At 39.4% G+C, this 26,272-nt stretch overlaps 1 protein-coding gene across 2 annotated transcripts in view; it reads left to right on the plus strand.

Annotated features, from left to right (window-relative positions):
- Positions 1 to 26,272, plus strand: part of LRRC49 (leucine rich repeat containing 49) — an 89,643-nt gene that overhangs the window by 32,750 nt on the left and 30,621 nt on the right. For both annotated transcript variants that reach the window (XM_067534694.1, XM_067534695.1), the window contains 3 exons: positions 4,486 to 4,629; positions 12,207 to 12,268; positions 23,074 to 23,221. In XM_067534694.1, coding sequence (XP_067390795.1) covers positions 4,486 to 4,629; positions 12,207 to 12,268; positions 23,074 to 23,221 — 354 coding nt within the window. The remainder of the gene's footprint in view (positions 1 to 4,485; positions 4,630 to 12,206; positions 12,269 to 23,073; positions 23,222 to 26,272) is intronic.

Here is a 26,272-nt window from a genome sequence, read left to right on the forward strand (position 1 = left end):
TTAGAGCCAATATCACTTAGGGCCATCTCATTGTACACACAGCTTTACAGGCCTCACTTGACTCGGCCAACACAGCGGCTCACTCCATGGCCACATCAGTAGTCATGTGCCAGGCATCATGGCTTCATCTTTCAGGTTTCCTGAAAGAAATACAGTCCATAGTGGAAGACTGCCATTTGAAGGCCAAAGCTATTTGCGGATAAAACAGATGAGTCTCTTCACTCCCTCAAAAATTCCTGGGCAACTCTCAAATCCTTGGGAATCTACACACCTGCAAACAAAAAGAAACAGGGCAGATTTGATACTCAAAGATTCCGACCACCTTATGCCCAATCTCATAGGCAATTCAACCAGAGGCTTTAATAGCGTCAGACCAGAAGACGCCCAACATCAAATCAGTCTTCAACAAGTCAGGAACCCACATCCAGACAACATTTGAAGGTCTGGTTGAGCGCATGACACCCCCAAGATACTAACGCAGGAAGTATTTACCATCTCCATACCATTCAGAGACTGGTTGTCACCATTTCAGAACATCTGGAGAAACATCACATCAGTAAAATGTAAATGAGTTGTTATATGCTGCATAAAAATCTTTTCTAAAGCATTTTTATGTTGACTCTTTGAGCTTTTCAAATTTTCTCACTACCCAAATATTCAATAATTCTGTGAAACAACTTGAAGATATGGGATAGTATTTTTTTGTATATTTATTTAAAAGCAAAATATTTCCCAGTCTTATTTAAAACCTAATGCAAAAAAAGGAGCTTGAAAAACTGATTATCAATTACTTTTGTTTATGGTCAGTAGAAAACAGTCTACAGGAACTTAGATATGTATATACATTTGTTAAAGGGAATATCACTTGTAATGGCCTAGAATGAAAAGGCAAGGGCTTATTACCTAGCAAAAAAAACAAAACAAAAAAACCCCCTGCTTTTAGCTTTTATATCTTTATGGAAAAAAAAGAGTGATAGGAAGGAGGGAAGGAATTCTGTTACTGTTGACAGAGTCTTATGACTCGAAAAAGTTATAAATAACATCTCTGTAAATTATTGATGGAACCCAGATTTCTGCAGCACCAACAGAAGCTGGGATCATTTAGAACTTGTGCTTTGTAGTTGGCTGTAGTTATAGCTAGACAGCAATTTGCAGAAAGCTGTGCACTTATGCTAATTAGCTGCTGTTGGCTTCAGTTTCACAAATCTGTCTGTCTAAATACACAATTTTAAACAATAATGTTTACTGTGCATTTTGCTGTTATTTTTGTGTCCCAGTATATTGAGAGTTGATCTTTACTTGTGCTTCTAAAATATCTTTTCTTTCTTCAGAGAAGACTAATATTAAACTATTATACATCACTGAGGAGAAGCCTGTTACTATTTTTCTCTTGTTACTATAATCAAATTGATTTAGGGAATGTTTAATATGATTAATGATGTTTTTGGTTCTATTATCTATTGATTTTATATATATTTTTCATCTGGAATTTTTTGTCTAGAAATAAATCCTGAGACAATTGTTGGAATAGCTTACACGCCAGTATCCTCAATTCAGACATATATTAAATAATATAACATTTAAAGAACCCTTGAGCTTGGCTGAAAGCCTCCCCATCTTCCAGACCCGTCCTGCCACATCTCAGCCATTTATTAACAACAGCAAAGGCAGGGAAAGGGAGAGAGGTTTATAACCAGAGCTATCAGAGAAGCTTTGTCATGGGAGCACTTTCTCTTTCTGTGATAGATTACTTCAAATTTGTCAGATTGGAGCCCTAGGCTATGTCTACACTGCAGCACTAATTCGAATTAGCTTAATTCAAATTACAGAAAGCGATTTATAGAGAGCGCTGCAGACTGTCCACACTACAGTGTTTATGCTGGTTTCTTGCATCCACACTGGCCAGCCTTAATTCGAATTAGAAAGCAGTGCAATGTGGGAAGCTATCCCACAGTGCAACTAACCATAGAGGCTGTTGTGACGAGTGTCATCATCCCAGGATGCAGCGCTGCTTCCCCCACCCCTTTCCCCCACCCCCAAACAAACAGGAAAAGGATTTTCATGCTGTTTTTTTACTCCTCCGATCACCATTGCTGCAGGCACATGGAGCCAGCTGAACTATGTTCTCATTTTGACCGTGACAAATACATCGCAGCTTATCCTGGATTACTTTAGAACTATATGCTGTTTGCCTTTTATGCTTCCCCCACCACCCCCTGTATATTGCTTGCCTTAGATTTTTCCCTTCACCAAACGAACCCCCACACCTGTATGCTGTTTGCCTTTTATGCTCCCCCTACCACCCCCTGTATATTGCTTGCCTTTGATTTTGATTCTAGGGGTGTCTGTAGAATGCAAGATAAATAACTGAGTCAGTTAGTATATTAATACAATGATACAAATGTTTCCATTTCACTGATGGAAAGCATGATATAATGTATCCACATGTAGCACTGTGAATAAACTCTTAAGAAAGTATCAATTTCCATGATTGTTTCAGTGGCCAATGTAGCAAAGAATTTCCTCTCACTGCTGGCGTTTAAAATGCATTCACCACGCGGTGGTTGGTGAAATCTTTCAAAGGGACAAACTTTAAAGGGCTAAACTTTCAAAGGGACAAATCTTAAAGGGACAAACTGCAAAGGGCTTGGTGGGGAGTTAAAATGCATTCACCATGTGGGGAGGGGGGGGGTGAAATCTTTCAAACCCTTAAAGGGACAAACTGCAAAGGGCTTGTTGTGTGAATGGGGGGGTGATCGCAGCTTGGATTTTAAACCCATTCACCGCAGGAAATGAAGATTTAAATCTTCCCGGGGCTGCTTTGGGGGAGGGTACTGAAATGGGGCATCATGGGATACAGTCTGGAGGCCAATTAATTCGAATTAAGTCCCATTGCGTCCACACTCTCACTAATGTGAATTAACTAATGCGCTTCAGGCGCTAATCCACTTGCAGAGGTGGTTTTATTAATTCGAATTTAAAGGCTCCTTAATTCGAATTAACAATGTGCAAGTGTAGATGCGGGAGTAATTAATTCGAATTAAGGGACTTTAATTCGAATATCGCCACCAATGTAGACCAGGCCTCAGTCTTGCAAACCTTACGTCTGTTGGCTTGGGGCTCCTTCTGACAGTGCTAGCAGGTGGGAGGGCGGTGGGAGTGGGGAGAAGGGCAGTGGATTTTGGGGGAGGTATTCTAGACAGAGAGTAAAGGATTGGTTGGAGCAGTATTATGAAGCAGAGCTGGGGATTTATGGGGTGTGTAGGGCCAGGGAGACATTGCGGAACCTGGTGCCAACATTGCTGCCGAACCTGGCTTTTCAGCGGGTCATCCCTGCTGCCTAGTTTGTCATGTTGACAGCTGACCGTCTTTTTATTGGATCACTCTCCATGTGATCTGTTGGCCCACCTCCACTAGCTTTCTGCAGATCCGCTAAAATTAGCCAGATGGACACCTGGTTAGTTTCACCTCCTTTCTTGGCCCACTACTATTCAATATCTCTATCAATACTTGTATTGGTATATTTATCAATATAAAGATGACATCAAATACTGGTGGAATGGTAAACAGTGATGGGGACAGGTCAGTTATACAGACTGACCTGGATTGCTTAGTAAGGTGGAGTCATTTGAACGACCTGCATTTTAATACAGCTGCTGAGACAGTCGATGCAGTGCTCCATTTACATCCAGTGATGTAACAGCAGCAGCTGTTTGCTACCATTTAACTTCCTCATTGCACTCTGTTAACCTTTTTTAAGGTTTTCTTCACAATCATAAGCTATAGACTTATTTATTCAGTTAAAGCTTACATTCTTCAGAAATTGGTGGCCTGGGTCACACTCACCCAAGGAAGCTCCATTCTTGCTTCAGGCAAGCGAGTGGATTTGCAAGACTGGCTTGAAGTAAGGCTCTCAGACAACATTTAAGAAGCAGCACATATTTGACCCATATAGCGGAAACACACAGAAGCTTTTATGATTAAGAATAAAGACTGCTGACTTGGCTACGCCATTCTGTGACCAGAAAGAGCATTATTAAATTGGATAATACAGTGTAATTTCCAGTAGGCTGCTGGAAATCCAGAAAGCAACCTAAAACATAAATATCAGACTATTTAAAAAAAAAGGAAGGCCTGGTTTACACTTACCTTGAAGTTGGGTGGCATTTGATGGGAGTAGCTTGTGTAGCTCCTGTCGTCTTTGTAACTCCTCTGCTATGTGGCATCTTCACTGCGCTGCGCCACTTGAGAGGGGTGGTTTTAACGCGTTGACTTCCGGATCGATTGAGCGGGTCTTCACTGACCGCTCAGTTGATCCGGATAGATCGATCTGACAGCGGTGAATTTGTCACCATCAGTGAAGATGTACCCGAACTAATGTAGAATTATATTAGTCTATCCACATTGATTTAAAATATATATGTAACAGGTGTCTAAGCAAACTAGGCACAATATTCATGCTATTAATTATACTTCTCATTACAGATTGCTAAAATAGAAAATATAAATCATTTGAGTGAACTCAGAGTGTTAAACCTTGCCAGAAATTTTTTAAGGAATGTAGAAAACCTTAATGGACTGGATTCACTGACAGAACTTAACCTTCGTCATAATCAAATCACCTCAATGGTAAGTGATAAAACACAATTAGTATTTGTTGTCCCACATATGCACACGAAAAAAGTTAGCAAAATACAGTAATGTTATTTGATTTGAACCAGGTTGACATTACACATTTCTAAAACTATATTATTTTAATTTGTCCTGTGACTTAGGTTTGGTGATTTTATGCTTAGTTTTATGTGAACTGGATGAAACTAAAAATAACACATGGATATTTATTTAAATGATTGCTTATAGCTGTGAAGCTGTCTTAATACTAATTAAAGTGCCAAAAGTAAGGAAATTTTGAAGAAGCTATATAATTCTGGTGCATAGATTGAGTAGGTATCTAAAAGTATAGTAAGCAGTATACTGACTACACGCTAAATTTAAAAATCATGGCTATTGATGGTATCCACTGTTTTTTAGTAGTATCCTCTCTTTTTTTTATATGTCAAAGTCCAAAAATACTATTTTAAACTTTGCAGTTTCACTTAAAATTAACTAGTACTTTCAATAGGAAAAGACCATTTTGCATGAAACACATAATTATATTGGTGTCCAACATTTTGTGGGTCAGTAAGAAAGTACTTGAGCAATAATTAAAGATCTGTTTCTGCTAAAGATATTGTTTGTTTCTTACTATATAACCTTAATCTAAAGCAATTATAACAGACTCATAATATGTAACAAGAACACTTTGTATAAAAGAATGCTGTTTTGCTAAATACCTAGAACAAGGTATTCCCCTGCTTGCAAAGAAACAAATAGAACATAACAATAAAGGAGAGGTTAATGTATGCAATGAGTCTTGTTCTCATTTCTTCTTTATTAGAGCTCTTGCCTTGAGCTGTTTTAGATAATGTCAACTAACTGGCCACTGGTATATGATTTTCTGTCAAAGGTGAACTGTCAATTTTGCTGAATGGAAAATGGAGGCATCAGCTTCTCTTTCCAGTTTTGTTTAGTTGGGTTTTTTTGCTTTTCTTCATAATAGCAAAACCCCTTCTTATTCTGTGTGGCTGAGCTGAGATTTGAGAAAATGGGCAATTTGGCTCTTTTAAATTCAATCTCTTTAAAAACATGTGCAGCCAGCAGAATTCTATACCTGTCTCTCTCTGGTTAGATATGACATGCAAATGGAACTTCCTCCTTGAAAGTGATTTGAGCTTTCCCTGTATGAATGTTGACTGTTTTTTCCAAGTTGATAGAATTGACTTTTACAAGTAAATTACAACTTTTAGTGCACCTAGGCCTTTTTTTAAAAGTAGATCTGAATTACCTTGGAGTTTTGTCATTGATTTTAACAGTGCCAAGATTTTATCCAGCATCTTTTGTGAGTTTTTGATGATGTATTTGTTTTTTAATATCCTTCACTGAATGATAGAAAACAAACAAACAAATCTCTAGAACAACAACAAAAATGTTGATTTTATTTTATTCAAAATTTCCCATGTCATATTACTGCTTAGCTTCATGCTTAGTCCTGCCAGTGTTTTTTTCTCAAGAAATATTTTCTTGAAACTTCTGGATGTCAAACTGTTCATTAGTATGCCAAATTGTCTGTCTACAATTGTTCTTTGTTCCTTGAAGAAATGACAACATAGAAACAGTGATTGACTAGTGTATGGTAGATTATTTATTTTTGTTTCTGTAAATTATACCCATATAGTTAATATTCAAAATATGTGTACGTTTGGACTATAGTATCTTGTTCTCAATCTACTTTGGCTCGGTTAAAGTATCTTGCTCAGTTCAGGTAAGCCTTGGATCATAGTAGATTTTAGTAAAGGTGCTTACTTTTTGGTCTGTTTTAATTCAAAGATATTAGAAATTGAGTTCTAGGAGTTGTTGACTAGTTAATAAAAGCAGTATATTTTTTAATACTATAACCTTCTGTCACAGGCCACTTTAATGGGAGATGGGTCCAGTCTATGTGTGCCATAATTAATTAGCACTTTTCCAGCCTCGGGGTGAGATTACAGGAGTTAGATGATCACTTGATGGACACATGAGCCTCTGTGGAAATATAGGCCTAAAATGGGCCAGGCTGAACTGTGGTTTTTAAATTGATTTTGAATATTAGCATAAGTGATAGGCCCAAAGCATGTGACCAAAAAGAATATCATGTGAAAGAAGAGTTGTTTGTGTAAACTTGTTGTGACCTTTGAAATACCAGCATTATCTTATTTAAGGTTTGGGATGAGGTAATAGACATATAGAAATAGAAAATGTGCTTAACTGGGCACCAGGTGCAGTAAATAATTGGTTCTATATGGCTTGTTTAAAAAGAAATGCTAAGCCCAGTAGCTGGGAAGAAATATGGCAAAATAAGATAAGAAAACCTTGAGAAGGGGGCCAAGCCATTAGTCTTGTCTTGCCTGGGCAAAGGGACAATATACAGCCCTAAAACGCTTTCCTCTGGCTTCGGCTAAGGTCTGAGAACTAGCAGTGGTATCACTTTTAGTGTATCAGAGACAAACTTTTTAGGAGTTTCTTTGTTGTAGCTTTTTCTTACCCTCCCATCATGCTGTGACTTCAGTGGGGCATCTCCTGGGCCTGATCCTGTTGTAAGTATTTCGGCCACTACTTATAACTGTATTAATACTAGGATGTTGCGTGTAAGTGTGTATATAGTTATATTTGTATTTTGGGTGTAATCAACACCAAATTGCCTTTGGACTAACAAAGAGTTATTTTTGTGGAAACTGAAGTCATGGCAAACCTTAGTAAATTATTAGGGAAATTATTTTCAATAGCCTCATAAGAGGACTGAGAGATCGATCTTGATGTGGAACCACAGGGAATGGGTAGGCTCTTATGGAAGGCCCTGTGCCTGGGTCTGCAGGAGGCTGGATATCCCAGGAAATCCGGCCTGGAACCCAGTACTCTACACTGGAGCAAGGAAGGATGGAAGGAATGGAGTCCAGCAGGAGATGAGAACGTACTCCAGGGGAAACAGCATGGGGGTGGAGTGCTCTATCTCAGAGCCAGAAAGACTCTCTAAGGTAGCTCAGACAGGGGATGAGTACAGGGCCTAGAGGGTGCTGAAGGGGAAAATAAATGTATTTGTTTGTTGGGACTTGATTGGACTTCTGCTACCCAAGAAGAAAAGATTATTTGTGACTTGACTGAAGGGCTAAGCCCATCACCAGAACTGACCAGTTTGTATGTGGCGTTCTTGGGGACTTTGTGGGTATATCTACATTGCATCATAAGTGCATGCTTGAATCTGGTCTCATGCCTAACCCCCCCTTCTGTCCACACTGCAATTGCGCTAATCCAGGATCCTGTAGGGCTGGAGGGTTCAAGCTTGAGTTAAGCTGGCACCCAGGGTTGAGCCCTATTGCTTTGCAGTGTAGATGCAGCCCTGCTTGACTCTGGTCCATGTGACAACTTCCTTAGTCCTTTCTATCCCAACAATCTGCAATTCACTCTATTGAAAATGGAAGCTTCCCACCCTTTGCGAACAATAGCAGCTCAGGTCAGCATTAACCCATTTTCTTATGATCACTGATCTGCAAACACACTATCAGAGAATCTCCTAGGTCTGCAATGGAGAGCAAACGAATCAAGCCTTTTGCAAAGTGAGCTGCTTCCTGGTAACGTGCAGGGTGGGCAGTAAAGTTTTCCCACAGGGCACCAGGGTCCTAGGGCTAGAGCGGCCGCATTTCATGGGTGGAGGCACTAGAGACTCTGGGTTATGGTTACTTTCACTCGAGCCTGCACATTGCAGTGTGGACACCAGAGCCCTAGATTCCAGTATGGTTTAGAAAGTCTTAACATGAGGTTAAAATACAATGGAGATGCTCAAGCCCAGGGTTCCCTAACACAGGTCAGCCGATTCAAGTCCCACTAACCTTGGGCTTACATTGCACATGCCCTGAAAGAAGAAAGTTGAATCAGGGCGTGCCTGTGGTGCCACACGTGGCTAGCAGGGAGTCCTATATGGTATGCCCCATCACTTCTTCATATTCATGTTACTCGGATCAAATTCTAATGGAAGACTGTCAAGTTGGATGGTCCAGTTGATAATTGTTGGCTTGGTTTCCCAGGTCTGTTGTATCTCCAGTTTTATCGTCCCAGAGTGCTCAAACACAGTGTTCAGAGATCTGTTGTTTTTCACTGTTTGGTTTCACTAGAGCAATGCTAGTCATGCCTGTGGCAAATATATTTTTGCCATGGACATAGCACTAGCTAGGGCTAGTTCTTCTAATGAAATACTTCTTTTGAGTTATTGGCTTCATGGTCTTGATCACTTTATGGTCTTTCAAACCTGAATATATTAAAGTATACGGTATGTATCATTCCAACACATAGGTCTTTTACTAATTTCAGTGGAGAAATGATTCCTGTATGAGTGCATAAACAGTAGTGTGCATGTTTTTTCCCCCCCCTGTAAAATCCCTTGATATTGTTTGGGGTAGAATTTGCTGCAGTAATATAAAATGTAAGGTATTTTATTAAAAGTGGAAAAATCTTTTGCAGACCTAAGTTGTTCTCGCTAAAAATCAAAAAATGTAAGAGGTGAATATTTCATTATTTTGTGAAAGGAATATTTTTTAAATGCTGTTATTTAGTCCCTTTTGGATTTCTTGTGTAATTTTATTATTATTTTTTAGTACAGTTTTGGGTTTTCCTTACCAGCGATTGGACAGAATAATTATTGTTTTTGTTCCTTACAGTTCAGTCATGATATGGGACTATAATTGCAGGATTTGCACTTAATTGTGTTACTAAAATGGATTAGGTTTCTTGTGCATAGGTTGTATTTTGTTAGTGCAATTGGTGGCAGTACTTAATATAACTTGACAGAGAAATTATGGAACAAAGATATCTAATCTTAACTTTGTTCAAACCTTAGATAATCTTAAACAGCAATATTCCCACACCAAGATTTCAGAAATCATGTTGGGCACCCAAACACATGAGATGGGCTTAAAAATAATATTTTTTAAAATAATACATTTGAAATTGCTTTGCCATCTCATTTTTTGAGCCTTTAGTGTTCTTGTTCTCAAGCTTTTCTTTGATGCTACGAGGACTTAGAAACATACTGTTCTTGAAAGTTGAGATTCTCACTGGCCAAATAAAATGTGGCCCTATGCTCAACTTGATGGCATTTCTCTGTCTGTGTGAAAACTGAATCTGACATCTGATCAGTTCCAGAATTTTAGTCTCAGCTGTACCACCAGCTGAATCTCTTGCCATGCTCCAGCCAAACTGCTCCCCTTCTGCTCCCCCACCCAGTTGGGCTCTTGGCTCCTCCCAGTCCCTGCAGTTATGCCTCTTGCCCCCTCCCTGTCCCACTCCAGCTGGGCCCCTCAACAGACCAAGTTGTGCATCTTTTTACCACAAGGACTCCTGCTCTATGACTCTAATAGATAAATCCCCATAGAACTACTGCCTGAATGAGCTAAATTGAAGGGAGCAGGACTTCAGTTATTCTGTGACTTCCTTACAGTACCTAGGGTAAATTTAGACCCATGTTTGTGATGCTTGCAACGTAGGGTTGTCAGTTTTGGTTGGACATACCTCACATGACATAATCTTTAATTAAAGATTAATCTATAATTCCTGGAGATTACAGGACAATCCTGGAGGGCTAGCAACCCTACTCCAGGGAAAAGTAAAAAATGGTGGCTCTGGCAGACTGCTACCCGAGGAAAATTCCTTCACATCCCACAGTATTGTGATCAGCTAGACACTGAGGATTTGAGCAAGAATCACCATGCACAACCCCATAATAGTCAGCCTTTAGGTGTATCTGTCTTGCTCTTTCCCCATGTCGACCATAAACACAACTAGAAGTCATGGAGACTAAGGGGTGGTCTGTACTAGAGAGTTTTGTTGACAAAAGGTGACTGTTGTCAACAGAACATCCTGGTGTACACACTACAAACCACCCCTTTTGTCGACAAAATAAAACTACCTCTACAAAAGTTGTAGGGCTTTTGTCGGCAGAGGTAGGGTGACACCCTGTCAGTGTAGACTGTGTCCCCTTAGAGTGGTGGGGAGGGGCTGTCATACTTGTCAATTTCACTGCTCTGCTAGAGCAGTGAAATTGACAAGTAAAGGGGTGGGAGACGGGAGCCCAGGCACTGGTAAACCCTGGGCTTGCAGCTGGACAGCAGCTGCCCAGGGCGTGCTGGCATCCCGGGCTGCCAGTGGGGCTGCAGCTGCCCAGGGCTTGCCAGTGTCCCAGGGCTGCAGCCGCCTCCGGCTTGCTGGCCTCCTGGGTGCCAGTGGGGCTGCAGCCGCCCGGGGCTTGCTGGTGTCCTGGGGTGGCAGCTGTCCGCGGCTTGCCAGCATCCCAAGTGCCAGTGGGGCGGCAGCCACCCGCACCCGGGCTTGCAGCTGGGTGGCTGCAGCCCCGTTGGCAGCCCGGCTGGCAAGCCATGTGTGGCTGCCGCTTGGCTGCAAGCACAGGCAGCTACAGCTTGGGCAGCTGCATCCCAGCTCCTGGCTGCGAGCTGAGACCGGGCAAGCCATAGAGGGCTGCATCCGGCTCCCGCCTGGAAGCAGGGAAGTCCCTGAGCCCCAGCAGAGATCAGTAGCGGTGGTGGGGCAGCCGGGAGCCTGTAGTCCTGGTGAGGACGCACTCCACCGACCCAAGGATAGCAGTGTGGACATCAGCCATCGCTATAGCGGTGGCTGAAAGTTGATGTATCTTATGTCAACAAATTTCTGTAGTGTAGACATAGCCTGAATCTGATGGAGTGTGAGACTATGGGCCCAGCTACTGGCAAAATTACAAGTGGCCTGCCCTGCACCAGCCTCCAAGCACTTGGACTAGGTGGGTTCATATCTACAAATTGGAGAAAGCTTTTTACATGGTAGGGAGATGCGCCTAATGGCACAAATGAATGTTTGGATAGGTAACAGCGAGCCACAATCCTTGGTAAATGTGAATTTTGTGTTTTGCAAATACAGCTTGCTCTTGTTTGCTTTGTTAACATGTTGAATTAGATACTATTTCAAGTGTTGCAAAAGGTTTATAGTAGAATGTAAAACCACTAGTAACAATTTTCATTGGTTAAAATATATACCTTTTGGAAGATTAGACTCCAGAGTCAATCTATATGTTGTTTTTTGTGCCTGGGCTGTAGATGTTTATATAATTTAAAAGATAGTGGTTGGTTGATAGCACAGAATTCTTACTTAAATCTTCTGCTGACTATACTGCCATTTGGAAGCTAATTTATGAGTTTGCACTTTTTAAGCTTTAATGCAGCATGGTCAAAAAATTAGATTTATTTTTATGCAGTTTGATTACAGTAAGCTTGCTCTGAAGCTTAAATGCTGAGGCAAGCACCTTGGCTCTTTTCCTCAAAGCCTGTTAAAAGAGGTTAGCAGCAGTCTCATTTTCTTTAACGCTATTTACCTTGCAAGTGGTGCAGCTTGTTCTGCAGAGTAGATATCTGCACTGAAACACTCCCTTGGAGTCTGCACCAGAAAGGAATAGAGCTGCATGTTCTATAGAAATCAATGTTGCAGCAAGGTTACATAAAATAGAAATGAGTATATTTCATCACCAGGACAATAGAAAGGTTAAAAATATGTTCTCTTTCAGATGCTGAATTTATGCTTCTCTTTTTTTCTAGAAAGATGTGGATACTTTGCCCTGCCTCCAACATCTGTTTCTCAGCTTTAACAATATATCTAGGTAAGGGGGCTACCAGTTTGCTTCTTATCTGTAACTTAAGTATAACATTGCAGCTATATTAAGTTAAAATTGGAATATTTTGCAGGTGATTACATTTTTTCTAATATGGCAGTTTGAGTAAGAAACATACAATGTCTGGATTATACAAAATGTATGAAACCAAAGTTTTCTAAACCCTCATCCTTTAAATGTACAGAATATTTATGAAAGTTCTACTATTCTGTTTAAATATGACCATACAGTTTATGGTTCTGAAAATAGAAAATATTATTTAAATAATGTATAATTTTAGTGTTAATTTAAATATATGTTTAACAGTATATAAGGTTACATTTAACACACAGTCCACTGTATACATTCATCTCAATATAAAATGTTGAATGAAAATATGTTTAATTGATGTGATTAGAATATTTTTAATTTGTATTTCTTTCTGAACATCTTCTGTTACCTAAGGCTGCAATCTGTATTCATTATTGTGTCACCTTTTTCAAACTAGGCCATCAAAACATAGTAACTCGGCTTTCTCAGCAGTGTTTCTGTTATTTTAAGAATTGATGAACGTTTCATTATAAATGTATAGAAACAATTCTCATCTTCATCTGTCGTCTTCTTGTATTTTCAAACCATATTGAACATATTGTATTTATAGTCATCCCAACATTTTAAAAACTTTATTTTAAAAAGTACTGCATGCACTGTTTTCCTTAGGGACTTGTGGTTGCTCATATCCCATAATCATCATAGATTTCTCCATAGCTCTATATTTAATAGAATCAAACAATTTTATTAGAGACCTAGAAAAGGTACTGTATTCCTTCATTGCCTGAAAGACCATGACATTTTTGCTGTACTTATTCTCTTTGTAGAGGCGTATCATAGGAATGATTTATGTGCTAATTAACACAAGTTTTTATTATACTAGTAAGTTAGAGTATTTATGCTGACCTGCATTTTATTCCTTGCAAAAACCTCCAGTGTATTTGTTTATGAGCCTTAAGTTCTTAATGCAGTCATGCGGCATTTACCCCTAAAATTACTGGATACTACAAAAGTTTAAAAATCAAATATGAGCTTCTCCAATGTTAAATTAAAGATATTGAACATTAATTAATCTGCTCATGCCTCTGCTTCATGTTTTAATTTCGGGTTGTAGCAGACCTAGATTAGCATTTTATTTATGTTGGGTGATGTTTGGTTCCCAAATTTCAGACCTGCTTTTAGTCTCTGTTCTGCCAACAAATGTCCTAGCCTGGCTGTTGGAGTCCTAGTTCTCCTGTCACCAGGAAGTATTGCTGCAGTCAGCAGGAATTACTTTATGATTTTATGTAGCTGTCTAAGCAACTCTTCCAGCTCTCAGTCTCCTCTCCCATAGTGTTTTATACAAAATTATAATGTTGTTATATTTGCAGTGTACAAGGAGAGAAAAGGATCTAAAACGAAACTTGGAAAATCCAATTGTTTACATAATCCATAGCTGATTTTCAAACAAATATCTTGCTTGCTTTTATAATTTATTCAGTGGGGCCACAGTGAAGCTGTGTGTGTACATCTTAGTCTTAGAATTTGTCCCTAAGTAGGATATATATATATCTTAAACATTATCTTGCAAATATATAACGTTTAGTTTGATTCTTGGTATAGAGTTGAAATCAATTAAAAAATTTTTTTAAAATCAGATGAAAATTGCATCTTAATGGTGTGTTTACCATGGTACTAAGCAGTCTGAGATTTTTATATACCAAATCCCTGAACCTTGTTTAATTTTGTTTTATGTTGGACAGTGACTGGGTTATGTCAACACTTTTAGCCCATATATTCAATCTAAATTAATATAAAGGTGTGAATGCTATCAGTTTGCCTGACTGCTAAATCGTCGCAGGCTGAGGATGGAAATAAGACACTATTTCTTTGTTCCAGTCCCCACCAGTTCTTGGTAGATTTTGGTTTTAAGCTTATGTCTTAATGACATGAATACCTGGGAACTCCTCTACAAATAGATTTCTTCAAAGGAACAGTGGCATTCTAGGGCCTCTTCTGAAAATGAAGAGAAGGAGAATGTCTCATTAATATTAAGACCATGACAGCTTGAAATATATGCCCTCATCTGTAACGAGGCTTGTTACAAAGGCATTCCAATTCATACATGTCAATGTGCATCAATATATGATGCAACAGCTCTTGCTGCCATGTGACAAGCACCAAACAATGGGGAACCAGAAACCAGCGAACATTTTTCCTGTTTACCGATCATGATCTTAACAGGCCTTGATTTATATCAGTAGGCCTTTTTGTTTGGATTAATTCCATCCCTTTCGTACCATTTCCCATCAACTCTTGCTGTTACAGGTTATTGTGACATCTTATGAACTGGTTTGGACTCTTGTTGAATTACCCAGACTTCTTATCTCAATTGGTATGAGGCAGAACTTTGAGAAAATATTTTTTTCTTCAGAACAGAAGCTATTTAACTTGTGCCACTAGAGCTCAGAAAGAGAGGTGGTTATTACTGGTATTTCTTAATATGGAAACTAGTAAGGCTATTTTATATTTTGTGTCATGGAGATGTAAATTAATTTGCCAATGACTGTAAATTTTTCAAGACCAGGATTATATTTCATTCTGCGTCTTGTAAATCATCATATTTATTTAGCAGTGCAGAGACAGGTGGTGTACATGTGTGACCCCTTCAGGTGACGGTTTTGGAGAAGAGGAGCAATTTTCCCATCTGGTTTCTTAGGCCTAGTCTACACTGACAGTGGAGGTCAACATAATGTCACTTAAGTCGACCCCCTAAAGTATGTCTCTCCACTGGCACTTCAGTTCCGCCAACCTAAATTGCGGTAAAATTTGACTTAATAAAACCATCTTTGCAAGCGGCGTAGCGCTGAAGTTGAATTCTGTGGGTCAAATGAGCATCAGTGTAGGCAGAACGCAATGTAAATCAACGTCATTGGCCTCCAGAAAGTATCCCATAATGCTCTGTTCTGACCACTCTATATATTTGCAATCTGCTGCACTGTGGCCATGTAAACAGGAAATAGCTCCTCCCCGCTAGCCCTGGGAAATTTTGAATTCCCATTTCCTGTTTGGTCAGCATAGAGAGAGCTTGCCAGCACAGCTGATCATGGAGACTGCATGCCCCAAATGTGCTCCCGCCTGGAATTGACTTGAGATCTTGGATTTCATCCGTCTGTGGGGCGAAAAGTCTGTTCTGACTCAGCTCTGAGCCAGCAAAAGAAATTTGGATATCTACAGGAAGATATCTCACAGCATGTTGGAGAAGGGGCAGAACAGGGACACTCAGCAGTGCTGCATTAAGATAAAAAAGGTGAGGCAGGCTTATCAGAAAACTAGGGAAGCTAATAGACGTCCTAGCTCCTCACCCAAAACATGCCGCTTTTATGAGGAGCTGCATGCGATTCTCGGCGGAGACCCCGCCAATATGCCACCACGCAGCATTGATACCTTTGTGGAATCCGAGTCCAGGATGAATGAGGATGAGTCCGTGGACAAGGAGGAGGAGGAGAACAAGGGGGCAGGCAAGTGTGATATCCCTTCTCCCTGAAAGCCAGGAGCTGTTTGCAACACAGGAGCACCCCACCCAGACGCAGGAAACCGTTACTGACCGGGATGCAGAGGAAGGCACGTCTGGTGAGTATGCACTGCAAATTGCATGTCTTTGGTAATATCCCCTGTTCAGCATCTTGTACCAGCAGGAAAAGGTGATGTGTGTGGCATTGGGGCTGTGCTTCCTTGTACTTGGTGTGCTTAAGCACTGAGCTCAATACAGAAAAGATTTATATGCACAGGAATGTTCTGAGAGTCCTCCAGGCATATTTCTAGGAAGTTTTCATGCAGGTACTCTGCAGTCCTTTGGAGAAGGTTTCTTGGGAGGGCAGCCTTATTTCTTCCACCGCAATAGGACACTTTCCCCGCCATTCTGTTATTAATTGTGCAGACATCATCACGGAATACAGCATAGCAGCATAATAGCCAGATGCTTGCAGCAAATTCTCCCTTTCCACCTCTGTGACCCTCAGCAGGCTGATATCACTCATGGTTACCTAGGGAAGATGGCACACATTTACAGTAGCCGACCAAGAAAGTTTTTTAAAGTATGTGTTGTTGCACAGCCAGGGATGGTTTCTTGGTTCACCACACCACAAGTTCATAAGCAGGACGTTGGTGCTATGGCCCTTGGGCATGCACAAATGGGTTCCCATTTTTTCACTCCACAGACAGTTAACCCGTACCCACCCCTCACCCTTTCTTCCGCCTGTTAAAAGCCTGCTTACTTGGGAGCCCGACATCAGTGCTGCTCTAGGGAGCATGGACTTGTGCAGAGTGGGCCCCGGGGATTTTACTAACACAGATGCACTCGCCCCTTACTTACCATGGCTGGAATGGCACTCCGACCCCTGGAATGGAATGCGGTTGTAGCCTTCCCTTGGGAGTGTTCAGGAGACTTAATTTTACATTGTAACGTTGCTTTTCATCCATGGGATGAGTGAACAGTGGGTACCATGTGCTTTTTCTTTCCTCACAGTGGACAACGTGGCCTTCAACACACCACCGTCTCATACTCCTGCTGAGTGCCTGTCACAGATAAGAAAGTGGAAAAAGAAAACAACCCCAGGATGACATGTATAATGAGCTAATGAACGCCTCCATGGCTGCTCATGCAGCGCTAAGATCATGGAGGATTTCATTAACTGACAAACTGAACATGGACATGGACAACTGGAAGGCAGCACAGGAGTATGAGCGTTCAACACAAGAAGAGATGCGCTGCGTATAACGTGTGATCAGTCAGACATGTTGCGGCATCTGGTTGAGATTCAGGAAGCTCAGCGGCAAGACAGACTCCTTCTGCAGCCTCTGCAAAACTCTGAGCTAATGCAGTCTTTCCTAGTCCCCACCCCAAAGTGGTCTAGGAGGAGGTTGAGCAGGGTGCAGTACGTGCTGCACTCCTCGCCGGTTGAGGCGAGTAGAAAGAGGTGACGGCCCCTTTAAGGAGTGGGGATGTGTGATTCTTTCCTATGTGCACAGCCAAAATGGGCTCTGTATCCCCAACCCCACAAAATGCATGCAGAATATTCCATTCTCTTCCATTTCTCCCCTCTGTGAAGTATCACCAATAAAGAAAGTATTGCTTTCCAATTCATTACTCTTTAATGATAAAAAGGGAATAAAGGAAGGGGGAAGTTGGGGGGGGGGTTGAGGGGGAAAACATACTGCTTCATATTTCATTACTGTTTGCTTATTGATGAAAAGGGAATAAAGGGAGGGAAAGGAGGGGGATTGAATGGTGGGTGAGGGGGTGGGAGGGGAATAGAATGGTGAGGGATGGGTAGGGGATGCGAAGTGAAAGCACAGCACAGGTAAGCAATGTACATTACTGTTGTGTCTCATTGCAAAAGTGGTTTTTCAGTGCTTCCCTGAGGTGCAGTGCTCCATGATTGGCTCTCAGCATTGCAGTGGCATCTGGCTGCTCAAAATTGGCGGCCAGCCTATCTGCCTCCACAACCCAACCCGATGGGAACTTCTCCCCCTTTGTCTCACAGACATTACGGAGCACGTGGGAGGCAGAGATAACTATTTGGATGTTTTTTTCACTGAGGTCTAACCTAGTGAGCAGACTTCGCCAATGCGCTTTTAAATGTCCAAATGCACATTCCACCACCATTCTGTACTTTCTGAGCCTATTATTGAAATGCTTCTTCTTGCTGTCCAGGTGTAGGGCTTCATTAGCCAGGGATAGCTAGGATCACCCAGGATCACTATTGGCATTTCAGCATCGCCAATGTTTATTTTATGGCCAGCGAAGAAAGTGCCCTTCTGCATCTTTTTTTAACAAACCTGAGTTCCTAAAGATGCACGCATCATGCACCTTTCCAGACCACCTCACACTGATGTCGGTGAAGCGTCCTCTGTGATCCACAAGGGCCTGCAACACCATTGAGAAGTATCCCTTTCGGTTTATATATTCTGTGGCAAGGTGGTCCGGGTCTAAGACAGGGATGGGCATGCCATCTATCGCCCTGCCACAATTTGGGGATCCCATCGTGGAAAAGTCTTGAATCAGGTCTGTCTTGCTCTCACTTTGTAAATGATTTGAGATAGTACCTTAGAATATCTTTTAAAATCAGTAAAAGTGATTGTTGTGGAGTTCATTACATTAATGAAACTGGCAGAAACATTGTGTACAAAATATTTTTGAAGTCTGTGGTAGACTTTAAATAGATTTAAAATTGAGTTTTTAATTTAGATTCAAGAAAATTGTACACTTACCTTCTTTTCCCACTGACACAATTTCAAGATAAGATAAGAGCATGCATAGTGATGACTAAATCCAGTTATTGCCTGCATCCTCCCATGCTTCCCCCCCCACCCGAAACCCTTTTTCTTCAGAAATGTATTTCCTTCAGTTTCTTTTATAGCTTTTATATACTCTTAGTAATGTTACTGAACTAAGAACTGGGCTGAAGGGTCCTGCTCTTCTAAGGCTCTAACAAAGTAGAGCTGGTCAAGAATTTTTCAATTACATTTTTTTTTGTCAGAAAATGCTGAGTAGTTGAAACTGAAACTTTTTATGGGAAAGAGGGTCTGTTTCACTGAAACTTTTTTTAGGATGGTTTCTTATGTCCAGGATGGAATTTCTCGAGGGGACACCTGCCCCAGAATAGTTAATTGCTCAATGGTTAGGGCAGTCCCTGGAAAGTGGGATACTCATGTTCATGTTCCTGCTGTGAATTGGGCATATCTAGGATATGTTGGCTGTTCTGGGGTGTCTCTCTTTCTTCCTCGCCACTCCACATAAAACTTTGAAATGGTCTCAGTTTCAGTTAGATGTGGAGCAGGAATATTCTGGTGGTCTTGAAAATGTTCGTGATACAGGAAAACCATTTTCTACCCAGCTCTATAGCTAAGTCATTAGAGAGAATGTCTCCTTCATACTTTGCCTGTCAGATGAGGGGAAATTGTCCCACTGTTTCTGCTCCAATGCTCCGTACCATCTCCGGCCTCAAACAGGAAATTGAGCCATGTTCTGGGAAGTAGAGCATTTTAAACATATTGAAAAGTTGGTTTCTTTTCCTTTTGTGAATAGATTGTATATATCATTGTTTAAAAAAACCTTGTGTAGTTAGTAAAATAGCTTATTTAAACAAATATTAAAAATTATTTTATGATTAGCCTAGAACTTTTTATACCTTTTAAGCACTCTACATTGTCAGAGTTAAGAGTTTAACAGGCAGAATCTCAATCCTTACTCCTTGAGAATGGCAAAACACCACTTCCTCTTATGTTTTTACAGGCTAATTAGGGAAACTATTTATTTAAGTATATGTCAAGAATGGCTTAATATTTATTATCAAAGAAAATCTTCTGTAATATTAATGTTCTATTATTTGTAAATATTTTTGGAACACATGTCACCAATGTAATTTGGGTAGATGCTTGCAGAATCTGTTGTTAACAAAGTGATAATATCAAACATCTTTTTTTTCCTCAATAGGTCAGTTTAAACATGCAAGTATAGGTCACAGTCAAAACCAACAGCTGATTAGAGAACAATGGTTACAGTACTTTCCTGGGTTGCCGGAAAGATTTTACTGCTCAGAGCCTGTATTGTTGGCGTATTTGTATTACAGATAGATATTTATAGCCCTTGTAGATCACCACAGTTTAGTTCATGATGACAGGCATATCTAGGATATAGGCACATTTTTTTCTAGCTCTAATTGGAGAGGGAAAAAAAATGTTTAATTTGGTATGTGAGTCTGTGTGCTGTTTTTTCAGTAGAAGTACATACTACCATTCCCTCCTTTTGGGGAAAAATTCCCACATTTTTTGGAAAAAGTATGTGTATATTCAGAATCTATTTTCCAGTCATTTTATGCTGTGGAATGCAATTATGAAGAAAAAAGGTGAAATGCTGGCTCTGTTGAAATCAGTAGCAAAACTTCCACTGATTTTAGGAGGGCCAGGCTTTCACCTTAGGTATTTAAAGCTTTTAGCTGATTCGTTTCCCTTCATTAAAATATAATTAGATGTGAAAGGATGCTGCTTTACCCCTTTGTCAAGTAACTCCTTTGTTTAGTTTTTATTATGCTTCATCACATGGGTTCATAGCTTCTAGGTGCTATTACCCATTATTTTGTTGTTACACAAAAATGTGATAGAAAATGTAATAAGGATTGGTGTCATCATTTATTTTGCAAAATGCTTCGAATCCCTCAGAAAGAAGACATTATAAAAGTGGAAAATGTAATTGTTAACAAATCCAAATAGTCAGTTCTCCTTTATTTTTCATTGCTTATATCATTTATCAAATAATTTCACCAGCATGAGTTTCATTAGCACACTGGGCATTATTAAAACTTTTAGTATATAGTGCTATTCATCCCTGAGTGCACCTTTTATTTAGTTCGTTGTTATATTTTTCAGCAACATATCAGTATGTGAAACCTGTTTTTCCCAATGATTAATTTTTATACTAGCATTTGTTTTTGCAAAATGTATTAAATCAGCAAGACTTAATATAGTGTAATTAGAAACATGTATCCTGGGATAAAGGAGTAGCTTTTGTTTTGATCTTGTGAGTCACGAAGGACAGCATACCAAAGCAGTTCTTGGTGTGTGAAATGTAGACATATTTGCAATTTAGTTATGTGTGTTCTTTGGATCTAAACATTAAGATAGATCAAGCTGTCAGTTGATAAAGATGGAAAATGCAGCACTGAAACAAGTATTTACTCATAAAACTAGTGACTGGAGGGAGAAAATACTTTTTAAAGTTTACCAGAAGAGGAAGTATTTAATACAGAAGATACTCGTAATCTTTTATACTGTAGTGATTAGTATTAATTGCATGATTATTAGATAATAACATGATGCTTTAATACTAACACTGTTTTCTATGGTTATGTGGCATGATTGCCATGGGCTGATAATTAAATCATAGTACTTGTGTATATTAAAGAATCATGACTTAAATAGTTGGCTTTTATTGCAAAAGCTAAAGGAAGGGATTTTTCATGCACAGAAGCTCTGTGAGGATTTCCTTATGGACATTTTCCTTCACTGTTCTGGAGTGGTACGGCACTCCTAATATGATGTCTCACTCAGGATTTGCAAGAGGCCCGGCCATCTGCATGGAGGCATCTCTCCTATGGCTCTGGTCTACGGTGGTTCCAATGAAGCCATATTTGTAAGGTCTCCTGCAGCTTCTGTAGTGTGCACAGTATTTTTTGTTGCCCTCTAGGAGGATGAAGGGGAATAGTACTGTGATGGCACCAGAGCCCTTTTTCTGCATGGAGGGGTCTTCCGCATGCAGATTTAAGGAGAACCATGATTTTATACCTTCACATAGAAATTTTTTACCATTTTTTATGATGTTTGTCTTAGTATACTTTGGATTTTTCCACAGTCCGTTTTTCCTTTTTGAAGGATTAGGAGGAGACTCTTGAATCTGTCTCTCCACTCCTCAGAGGAATCTTCTTGCATTTTTATATAGTATTTGTCATTTATCTACACCAGCACATAACCAGGTTTCAATGAAATTTTGGCTACCATAGTTTTACATAGAGGACTTATAATTCTATATAAGATAACAAGATTGCAAATGTCCTTTGGGTGCTGACCAGTATAGGCTCTTATATAACTAATGGTATCGAAGAAAAATATTCACCAACTTCTGCTATACTCAGAAACCTGAAAGATGAGCAGACCTTCACTAAACTGCACATTTTATAATACACACAAACATTAGTGGTCTTTGCTCTAAATATATAAATAGATGAGCCCTGTAGTGAGGTCTCATGTTACTAAGAATTCATTTTTTACAAAATATTTGAGTAGTTCATGTTCTTGCACATTGTGAAATGTTATCAGAAAAAAGATGCTTGACAAAATAAAAGAATAATGTATATTGTATGATACAGGGATCCTGAATTAATTTCTTATTTTGCTGTCATTCACACAATTCAGCAATTTGGAACAGGTGCCCTTCTAATTAGGTAAACAAATGCTGCCTTATCGTATATTTTAAGATCTTGAAAAATTCCAATCTACTGTGTGAACAATGTAAAAAGGAATCCCTTCATCCATCACTGAATCAGCTTCTACTAAAGTGAAGTATGGCAGATGTTTAGCAATGCTGAGAATCTCTATATAATATTTTTAGGACAGTAAATTAAGAAAAATAACATCTTTCTCTAGCACTGGTGATGGTGAAATTTAACTAGGCAGAATGAAGAATTCAAAGTGAAATTTAGCCAAGAAAATTACAATCATTGTTATTTTGGGGGTTATAATGCCTGCAAGTGGTTATGAACTTCAGTTTTCTGTTTCTTCCAAGAGAGAGTTTCTCGTGAATAAATGGCTAACATCATGCTAGAAATAGTAAATACTTCTTGTAATTCCTTTTCTCTTGTTTTTATCATTATTTTTATTGACATCAACCAATATATAAAGATATAAGATGAAGAGCAATAGTGTTACCAAGTCATGAAATTAATTGAACAGGGATAGTTTTATTGCAGCTTCTTATTTATATTTTTAAGTGTCTTGTTGAAATATTTGCTTGTCATGTTCAGAGATCCTGTTTCAAAAATCTATCAATTTCTAAAATATTAGTGATAGAGGAGAAGGAAGCAAGAAAAATTCATATTGATGTGTAACACACTTCTGATGTAAGAACAATTTAGCATTTAGAGAAAGCTTTCCTGTAGCTTTTATGTCTTTGTGAAGAAAATAGATTTCTCAGTTGGATTAAAAGCAATTCCCATTTTTGTGTGCAGTTTTGACAACATTCTGTGTCTTGCTGATTCCTCATCCCTGTCTGATATCACCCTTGATGGCAATCCGATAGCTCAGGAGACATGGTACAAGAACACTGTTCTCCATCATATGATGCAGCTCCGACAGCTAGATATGAAGAGGATCACGGTAAGGAACTTTCTGAAAAAGTATTCATCAGATACTGTAAGCATTAAAATTGGCAAAAAGGGATGCTGGGTTGTATGTATCAAAAAACTTTCATCTTATATCTATCTTTGAATGCAGATGTAACTTGGACATTACAATATTGTAACTTGTTTTTGTTCGACACTACCCATGAATATTATTTTTCTTGCTTAACTCTAACACTTTTATTTTTCCAGAGGGGTAGCCGTGTTAGTCTGTATACAGCAAAAACAACGAGAGTTCTGTGGCACTTTAAAGACTAACAAATTTAATATTTGCAGACATAAGCTTTCGAGAGACTTCAGCTGTCTTCTTCAGATGCAGTAATACAGAAAATAGGTAACACAGAGGCATCTTATAGATATCCAGGTGCATTGAGAACAATGGGGGAGGTGGAGTCCGGTACTTAAGACCTAATGATGACCATTGAGTAGGAGGTGAGAATGGGTGAGCAAAGTAATTTACCTTCCGTAGTGAGATAGCCATTCCAAGTCTCTGTTTAAACCCATCTTGAATGTGTCAAGTTTGCAGATCATTTCTAATTCAGCAGTTTCTCTTTGAAGTTTGTTTTTGGAGAAGTACAGCAACTTTCACCTGGTGAATAGGCCAAAATGCTGTTTAGATTTTTTTTTCTCTTTTATTCTATGTCCCACCTGAGTATCCTGAATTCCCCAGTCTTGCTTTTGCCTTGTAGACCTGATCATTGCTCTTTTCTGGCTAGAAACTCCTCCGTTTCTTCTGCAAGAGAGTTGAAGCTGTTTGTCTGAAAATTATTTTAGTGGGTATTATTACTGCACATTCCCCTTCATTTCTGTTTGTCTTGTCATCTCTGCTGGCAAAGGTTTTCATTGAATTGAGAGCAGAGGCTAAAGGTAACATTTTCAAAAGCACCTAAATCCTGTTTCGTTAGGCTCCACTTTTTAAAATGGAGACCTAGGCTCCTAAATCATGTATGGATTGTGAAAATGTTGCCCTGAGGCTGCAAGTGTATGTGTGTTGTTCACACTAGGAGACCAGTTCTAGTTAAGAAAAACAAACCTCTCCAACTGTTTAACTTGGTGATAAATCCCATTCCAAGGGACAGTCTTTAGCTCTTTTCCCTATCAAACTTCAGTTGATAAAATAAACTGAATCTTTTTGGATGGCACACTTTGTTTTTTTTACTAGCAGGAAAAGGGCCTTTCTCTAGCATGTACTGTTGAGAAAAGAACTGTAAATTGAAGATATCCTTTTTACAACAGTTTGCAGTTATTGGTTGCCTCTTATGTAGAAAACATGTCTAAATTTGAATTGAATGTGGTGCAGCTTTATTGGTAGGCTTGGCAGAATTCAATTTTTTAAAATAATTTTGATGGCTAATATTGATGTTTTGGTTTTAAGCATTTTTTAGTTTTTAATCTATTTAAACGTTCACAGTTGCAGGAAATTGGGCTGTGTGTGATGGGGTATACAAACCCCACCCTGGGCCCAAGGACGCTACTGGGCCCAGGTAGCCCTGTCCCTCTAGGCCTAGAGAGCATGCTCTGGCTAGAGGAGCAGGTTAAAAAAGAAGCTCAGAAACCCAGGCAAGGAGAGGGAGAGCAAACAGGCTGGAGGAAAGGCAGGCCCTTCTCTTGAAAGCCACACTGAAAAGGCTGAGCATGAGATGGGACCATGGTGCTGGTGAGCCCCACCAGCAGTGCTTTCTCCAATCCGCCTCCCCTTCTCCCCAGCTTTTTTTTTTTTGTTTGTTTTAAAACCGGCGGGTCCTGAGCGGCTCTACTAATTTGAACTCCGTTAAAGTCCTGATTGTTTGGACTGTAGGGGACCGTGACCCAAGCTGAGGGAGCAGATAGGTAGGAAGTGGCCCAGAGCTGCAAGCGTGGGTTCTGTGTGTGGAGGATTTGGCTTGTGCCGTTTCCCCCAGGGCTTTATAACTGTTAAAACACAAATGGTTAACATCACATCAAACTATACAAAGTAAATATCCTTAAATCAAACTCTAATCAATTCTCAAGCAGCATTTTTCTTACTTTAACTGTACGTAAATTTTTATTATCTGTGAAGTTATTTTTCATTGATTTGTGTGTGTATGGTGAAATTGACCTTTACCGCCATTTACTGATAAAAATCTACTCCTTCTAAGCCTACTTATGATGGAGGAGTTAGCCAGAAACGCGTGGACAGTGCACCAAGTACATAATTTGCCCTCCAACAAAATCTGTTAAGTACAATATATATATTTTAAAAAGCTTTGCCATAGTTCACAGCTCCAAAAGTAGACTAAACAGTTAAATATTCCCAATAAAAGTTTTGCTTCTCTTTATTGATATCCTAAAGACTGAAAAGTTCAAAGTCTGTTATTTCTAACAGGAACTTTCTATTTTAAAAGGGAAACCCCTCCCCCCGAAGCCCCTCTCTCCTGTTTTTGGAAGATATTTTCATATAATCACCCCAGGGGGATGTGAAGTAAATAAAAATAAGTTCAAAAGTAAACTTCCCAAATGTTTGTGTCGGAGAACCTCTTCGCTTTTTACTTCATAGTGAACATTTCTTTGTTACTTGGAAAATATGCGTTCTAAAAATACTGTGCTTTGAGAATATTTGACTTCAGTAAACAAGGAACATTTAACCCTAATATGGCTCTATTTAATTGTCCTGATGTGAGAATTAAACCTTACCAAATGCTTGTATTTAGGAACAAATAAGTAGTTTCTTGAGCATTAGTAAGTAGTAATGTAATCTGAGAAATATAGTTAATATAGTCTAGTCAATTGTCTACAGAAAAGATCCTTTAATTTCTCTCTTTCTATTTCTATTACTGAGTGAAGTAGTTAAATCACAGGAACAATAGAGGGCAGGAAAAGTTTAACTATTAAAATGAATCTTTTGGATTATGATTCAGACATAAATTGAATACCACAGACTCATTTTATTTGTATTTTACTTACAAAAAAATTTAGTGTAAAATTAGTTGTCTACAAAAAGTACTCAAATATTTCCAGTAACAATGTTGGGATGCAATGAAATAATATGTTATAAATGCCTGGTGAC

The sequence above is a fragment of the Emydura macquarii genome, unplaced genomic scaffold (assembly GCF_026122565.2).
Source record: "Emydura macquarii macquarii isolate MOO-44397 ecotype Brisbane River unplaced genomic scaffold, CSIRO-AGI_Emac_v2 contig_3451, whole genome shotgun sequence".
NCBI lineage: Eukaryota > Metazoa > Chordata > Testudines > Chelidae > Emydura > Emydura macquarii.